This window comes from Archocentrus centrarchus, chromosome 7 (assembly GCF_007364275.1).
Source record: "Archocentrus centrarchus isolate MPI-CPG fArcCen1 chromosome 7, fArcCen1, whole genome shotgun sequence".
NCBI classification, from domain to species: Eukaryota; Metazoa; Chordata; class Actinopteri; order Cichliformes; family Cichlidae; genus Archocentrus; species Archocentrus centrarchus.
Window position 1 is genome coordinate 20,292,991 of NC_044352.1, and position 7,230 is coordinate 20,300,220.

Consider the following 7,230-nt stretch of genomic DNA (forward strand, 5'->3'; position numbering starts at 1 on the left):
GTCTACCCAAAAAGAACTGAATCCCCTTTCTTTTTCTTAAGAACTCTGAACTGATAATGAGACCTGGCACTAGGCTCTGGTCAGTGTCATTTATGCTGTAATTGGCCTGAGGATTAAAGGGCAGCCATGCATCAGAGAAGATGAGAACTAAGTGGCTTACAATGACAGAAGAGAGAATGAAATATACTGCAGAGGGCTCGCACAAATCACCATCTAAAGAGGTTATGAGCCGAATTATGAAGGTGATCATTCCATAAATGAAGACGTACATGCACAAATTCATGAAGTAATCAATTCAGGAACAAATTAACAACCAAAACATGCTTAAAGCATTCAGCTAACTTACTACCTATATCAACAGTATAAAGTCATTGGCAGCATAAAAAAAACAACAACAACAACCATTTTGGGGGTTAAAAACCAAGAAAACTGATGAATGATTAGCCTGTTTCAATAAAAAAATAGGAATCTTTTTATTGTCATTTTGTAAAAAAGAAGTGGTGCTCAGTGGTAACCTTTAAACTAACTTATTTATTATAGAGCAATATAAAATGAGAGCAAATGTGGATTTGAGAATGAAAAAACTATATATCTTCTGTAATTTGGGCTGCAACGATCTGTGTATTTGTTTCACATGATTAAGTCTCTCATCACTCACATTTATTAGTCTGTTGCTCAGGCATACAAATAGCTCAACATACTTTAAACAAATGTGCAAACAGTACAGCCAACAAATGCCTTACAGACCTAAACTGAATCAGGTCACATCCTTTGTAAAAACAGAAATCCCCATACCCCATACATCTCCATACGATATATAGAATAAACAAGTTCCTGGCAGCATTGCAGTTGATTTAAGTGGTTGAATCACAGGTCACATGAACAACAGTGTTTACTCACCAGACGGTGCTCTGTTGTTCACATTGATATCGTAGCTTATTAGAGAAATAACCATGGTCCCAATTGATCCATATGACCAAAAGCTCAAGAGGTTCAGGCAGAATTTGTGAGTCATTGATTTCTGTAGCTTATTAAAGGTATGAGTAGCTTACTATACAGAGAGATGTGAAAGCAGGATTACCAGGAAATAGGGGTATTGATTGGGTCAAGAAGCTAAGACTTATATTTCAAATTCCAAAAGGGAGGCTGGATTTGACACAAGAGCAAGGTTGATCGAAACAAATAGAAAAATATTTTTGATTAGTCTTTGGTCTTTATAAAAGAACGTTACTGTTACTAATAAAGGCTTACATGATTTATATTAGGCCTTTGACTGCTATTCCAGATAGATATGATGCATTATCTGATCTAATTGGTGAAACTGACACAAATTTTTACCCATCATTTTAATGGAGTTTAAGTGTTTCATAAAGCATATACCGCATGCTGGATTACTTATTCTATAACCAGCAGCGAGGCAAATCGGAGCTCTGTACATATGCAGTCTCAGCTATCTCCTACTTTAATCACATCAGTAGTGTTTGAAAAGACAATAGCAAAGATGGATAAGAGGCTTTGGAGTCCACAGTGCTTGTTTGCCTATGAGGCTGTTAGAAAAGAAAAGAAAAGAAAAGAAAAGAAAAGAAAAGAAAAGAAAAGAAAAGAAAAGAAAAGAAAAGAAAAGAAAAGAAAAGAAAAGAAAAGAAAAGAAAAGAAAGAAAAGAAAAGAATGCCGTTAAAACAGTTAAAAGCAAACCTTTGAACCAAGTATTATCAGGCTTGTGTATTGTAGGTTCATAATTCCACTCATTACTGTATCTAAAATATGTAAAGTAATTTGTATTTTTTGCTGTTAATTATAAAGGAATAAAATGTGCAACAATTTACTGAAAAATAATGGATTAATTAAATTAATAAAAGTAGAACACAAGTGATTGGGTGACCAGATCCCATCAAACTAAATGTGGGGCAAACACCATGTGGGACAAAGTGGGACACACCAACAATGATGAGATCTAACTTAAAACACAATAAATTGCACATGTTACCAGACTGAACCTGTCCAGGATGTACCCTGCCTCTCACCCTATACAGCTGGGTAAGCTCCACTCCCCTGCAAACCTGAATCAGATAAACAGAAGAAGATGGATGGATGGATGTTACCAAATTGTCAAATATAGAGATAACATAGAGACAGACAACCATCCACGCCTACGGGCAATTTAGAATCACCATTTAACCTAACCCCATGCTTGTCTTCACACTGTGGGAGGAAGCTGGAGTACCCGGAGAGAGAACCCACATAGACACGAGGAGAACACATGAACTCCACACAGAAAAGCCCCAGACTCAGTTCAAACCCAGGACCTTCTCCCTGTGAGGCAACAGAGCTAACCACTGCACCACCATGCTGTCCACACCATACCCCCGCCCCATGCGAAATTGAAACATAATTTTAGCATAAGACTAAAACTCCATTTCTCATAATATACTGCCTCTTCATTTTTCTTGCATATTGAATAAAATCTGCAAAGCTTGTGACTTTTTTTGGTAACTTTCCCTGATGACTGTGGCAATAGACAGGCTGACCTTTTTCTGACTGTTAATAAAAAGCCTTCCCTTCAAATTAATCGGGTAAAAGCCAAAATTTAGAAAACCAGTCAAAATGTGGGACATTGTTTCAAGATGTGGGACAGGGGGACAAGTAACATAAATGCTGTGCAGTCCCACATAAAGAGGAACATTATATTTACTTCACTACAAGTAAGTGACTGTACGATAACCTGCCCAATAAACTTTAATTTTCCCTGATCTTTAATGCTGATTTTGTCCAGAAGGTGGCACTGTCGCTGCATGTCTGCTGTCGGACTGTTTTCCTCGTGTGTGACGACAATCCGGAATAAGGAAGGACGAATTGGTGATCTTTGCTCTAACATACTGCGTGTGTACCTTCAACCTGAATGCAAAGCAGACGCAGACTCTTTACGTACTCTTACATCGTAAGTTACTGCATTGTTAGCTTTGTTTCCCTTAAGTGTCACCTTACGTGTTGTCGCGCAGTGATATTTTGTGTCGTGGATTTCTTGCCTTGCCTCGCTAGCTAAACTGCTATATTTTGACAGAGTCCTGCTGGTGGTCCTTCACCAGTTGTTTTGCCTTTAGGGAAATGTCGTCCGGTGTGGGAAGATCGTGGTTCTGTGTTGCAGCCGCAGTGGTGACCGTGTTTCTGCTGGATGCTGTTGTTTTTGCGCAAGCTAAGGTAAAAGACCTCAGCGCTGGCCTGAGCTCTGTTCTTGGTTTCATCTGATCGGTTATTACTTTGTTTATGCGTGTATGTTTGGTAACCTCTGCTCGCTTTTATTCAGTACAATACAAAGATTGTATACTTAAATAAGCACTTGTAAAATAATAGTTCAGGGTCGATATGGTCAGCAAAAATATTGATAAATTGTCTCAAGGTTGTTTTGCATGCAGGGCGGATCAAAACAAAAACACCCATAAAAAAAGGGTCAGTTTATATTTTTATCAGTTTCTGTAAATAATGACTATGTGGATTAAAGTTAATAAGCCATCTGAAACCATGTTTATTTGAGTTTAATATCTGATTATATGCTATCTCTAATAATACGGAATAGTAGGTTTGTGCTTTTTGAGTTTCAATAACTGGAATTGTGTGTATGTGCTCGAGTGTTTGTTTGTATAAATGGTTTTGTTAATAGTAGACTCCAGGAAGTATTGGCAAGATTTGGGGCTGCTTTCACACAAGTTCCTGGTCTGTTGCAGAGCTTTGAGGATGTCCGCTGCAAGTGCATCTGCCCACCGTACAGAAACATTACAGGTCACATCTATAATAGAAATTTCTCCCAGAAAGACTGGTAAGAAAAAATACTTTATTTGGACTTTCAGTAATAACACATTCATTTTGTATTTGCTTTGCAGAGCAGTGTTTTTCAACGCAAAGTGTTATTAATTCACGGTGCTGGTGCGTCTGTCAGCTGTGTAGAAATGAAACATTTTGATGCGTTTCACAGTAACTGCCTCCATGTAGTGGAGCCCATGCCTGTTCCTGGCCATGATGTGGAAGCCTACTGTCTGCTGTGTGAGTGCAAGTATGAGGAACGAAGCAGCAACACCATTAAGGTATAACTGACTTTCTCACTCAGTTTTTATTCTCAAATCACAAAACACAGCAGGTTTATTGTGATTGTCTGTCAAATAAGATGAGTTGTTTAAAACATTTCAAAGTCTATAATTCATTGGCTTCAATAAAAGAAAATTAAGTTGTAAGAAGAGTTTCCAGAAGCATCTGTGTTTGCGGAGTCATATGTAAGATTGCGGCTGCTGGCACACATAACCCAGGAAGAAATGGGAAAAATTGGTTTCTGTAATGATTTCTATAATGTGTACTCTATGGATATCAAACTTGGTGATTGCAGTAAGGCTATTGCAGAGGCCTGGGTTTGAATCTGCCCTAAGGCTGTTTACTGTGCCTTTTCCCTGCTCTTTTCACAGTTTTCCTGTCTTCTCTCTACTATCCTGTTTAAAGAGGACATATCATGCAAAATCCATTATTTAGCCCTTAAATGCTTTTTTTTTTTTTTGTGGACTTTGAGTGTCTAGGAGTGCAGAAAATTTAAATCTATTCTATCCCAGTGCTGCATAGATATCTTTATATTCCTTTTGGGTCATATTTTTCAGTCTGTTCAGTTTTCTCTGTTCCCCATTACGTTTTCTTGTTTATTACGTCACAGTGGAACTGCTAAACAAGGTCATGGACCAATTTCGTGAATCCGACATTTTTTTTCTCGCAGCGATTTTGTAGTCCAAATGAGATAAACCTAATCAAATTATTGCACATCTTTAATTGTGTACAGCGAGTATGAGTATCCTTTTGTGGGTGTTAAATAGTAGTTTCCGATGTCTGGACACTATAGTTAAACTACGCTCCATATTGTAGGTAGTTGGTATGGATGGAGAGGATGTAAATACAATAATGACACACCATTGCGATGCATTCATTTGAAGGCGGGGTTCTGCAGGTTTGTGGCTGTAGCTCAGTAGGTAGAGCAGGTCACCTACTGATTGGAAGGTCAGTGGTTCAATTCCTGGCTACTGTAGGCTGCGTGCCAATGTATCCTTGGGCAAGATACTTAACCCCAAGTTGCTCTCCGACCGTTCCGTCGGAGTATGAATGTGAGTGAATGTTAGACGATTAAAGCACTTAGCTTAATTAATTAATCATGGAAGTGCTTGTATGAATGCGTGTGCATGGGGTAAATGTGAACGTGTTGTATAAGCGCTTTGAGTGCTCATATCTGAGTAGAAAAGCGCTATATAAGAACTAGTCCATTTACCATTTACCATTCATTCTGCTGGTCTGGGTCAGACTCTGGCTCGAAGATGTAAGGCTGGATAGACAAGTCTTCCGTTGTTGACATCTTTTATAAACTTGGAAATAAAAAGTTTCTCTGCTGGTACGTAATCGTATCGCTGCTGTCAAACTACAACAGTGGCCGAAAGGGGTGGATTGGAATGCTCTGCGACCTGGAGGGGGGTGGAGCGTGAAATGTCGCATTCACATTTAAAAACACCGCACCGAAACAAGTTGCTCTAAGACGCGCCTCAGAGCAGGTGTAAACGAGGGGTCTGTGGAGCTACAGTAACGAGGAATTCAGACCAAAGCATTGCAGTTCTACTTTATATAGACCACAAGTGAATGATTTATATATGAAAAGGAAAGATTTAAAAGCAAATGTCCCCTTTAAATAAAAGTGGAAAAACCCCAAAAGCATGTTGGATTCAGTCAGTTACTCTTCCTACGTGTCACAGGTAACCATCATCATTTACCTGTCTGTCGTGGGCGCGCTGCTCCTCTACATGCTCTTCCTGTTACTGGTTGATCCTCTTATCCGCAAACATGACCCCTACACCCAACCGCTGCACAATGAGGAAGACTCTGAGGTAACCATTCAAAAACATGCATGTACACTTTGGTGAATTTTATTTCATTTCTGTGGATTGTGAAGTTCTTGATATTGAACTGTTTCTGGTTTCTGTTCAGGAGATGCGTCCGCAGGCTGACAGCAGCAGCCAGGCCAGAGGAAACACAGTGCTGGAGCGGGTTGAGGGAGCGCAGCAGCGCTGGAAAAAGCAGGTCCAAGAACAGCGCAAAACGGTTTTTGACCGCCACAAGATGTTAAGTTAAACTTTAAGGCTGACCTCAAACCAAGTTTAGAGTAGGTAACCTTCCTGGGCTGTCTGCTATAACACCCGCTGCACTGTCACAAAACCTCTTTGTCATTGCTGTGCACTTCATCTGCTGAATTCATATTTAAACATAACACAATCTAACACGCCAATATTTAAATTTGGTTTATTTACTGTATGTAAAAACTTCAGCAGGCAAAGTTGCAGTTAAAAAAAAAAAAAAAAAAGCTGCCTGCTTTAATCACTCCTGATGACCAGATATCATCTCAATTTCAGCAAATTGCACTTCAGTGCAGCTTTGAATGTCTTAATAAAGTAATAACTTTTTCCCATTTTGCACTGGCTGTCAAAAGCTTTTAAACTTACTCATGAACATGTTGAAATGTTTGTTAATATTTTGATTTTTTTTCTTTGAGCATTATTTATGAAGTGATCTCAGAAAGAATAAGTTACGTTAATTTACACTGCTATACAATTGCAATGCTGTTGCTATTGGTCTGTTTGTCTGTCAGGATAACTCGGAAAATTATGAACAGATTTTGATGAAAATTTTTGGAGTTGTTGGGAACAATTTTCCATTTTGGTAGTGCAGTACCGTTACCTAGAACATTTGGGGAGGGCAAGGTATGCAGTCTACTGAGTGCCCTTCTAGTTATTTATTAGTATTTAAATCTGGGTGTATTTAATTGTATGATTGTTAATTTTGTATTTTCACATTTCAGCATAGCCCCCAGTCTGTGCCTTTTCTGTCTCTCTCTTTGTGCAAGAGATCGTGCTTCACCTAACTTTACAGCTTTTGAACCTTATTGTAAAACGATTTTACTCAGTCACGTAAACGCACGACCGCATCCGCGTCTTCTTTTCTGCAGCACAATGATGTAACACGCTTTTCTTGCAAAGAGAGAAAAAAGAAAACGGGGCATTTACAGAGCTTTAAAAGGACTCTCAGATGAATGACAGGAGAGCGCCCAGTGTGGCAGAATCCAGATGCTTCATGGCTTTGAAAGGGCCTTGTGTGCATCATTATCTGTCAGTGAATTCCTGTTCACACCTTATTAATGAAGCAAAGAAATGCACACTGAA

General features: G+C 39.0%; 1 protein-coding gene across 3 annotated transcripts; it reads left to right on the plus strand.

The window, feature by feature from the left end:
* Nucleotides 1-2,818: 2,818 nt before the first annotated feature.
* tmem9 (transmembrane protein 9) lies at nt 2,819-6,402 on the plus strand. Of its 3 annotated transcripts, none has more exons than XM_030734351.1 (6): nt 2,819-2,939; nt 3,103-3,199; nt 3,724-3,815; nt 3,972-4,080; nt 5,770-5,901; nt 6,002-6,402. In XM_030734351.1, exons 2-6 carry the CDS (start codon nt 3,107-3,109, stop codon nt 6,143-6,145), a joined length of 570 nt encoding a protein of 189 aa, XP_030590211.1. In that variant the 5' UTR covers nt 2,819-2,939; nt 3,103-3,106; the 3' UTR covers nt 6,146-6,402. The 3 variants fall into 3 exon arrangements, with proteins under 3 accessions (XP_030590211.1, XP_030590209.1, XP_030590210.1); XM_030734349.1 differs by having other exon boundaries at nt 2,823-2,939; nt 3,088-3,199; XM_030734350.1 differs by having other exon boundaries at nt 2,834-2,939; nt 3,063-3,199.
* The last annotated feature ends 828 nt before the right edge of the window (nt 6,403-7,230 follow it).

Coding starts and splice junctions, on each gene's coding strand:
- tmem9 (XM_030734351.1), top strand. CDS start 3,107: ATGTCGTCCGGTGTGGGAAGATCGTGGTTCTGTGTTGCAGCCGCAGTG. Junction 3,816..3,971: donor AATTTCTCCCAGAAAGACTG/GTAAGAAAAAAT, acceptor TGCGTTTCACAG/TAACTGCCTCCATGTAGTGG. Junction 4,081..5,769: donor GAAGCAGCAACACCATTAAG/GTATAACTGACT, acceptor TACGTGTCACAG/GTAACCATCATCATTTACCT.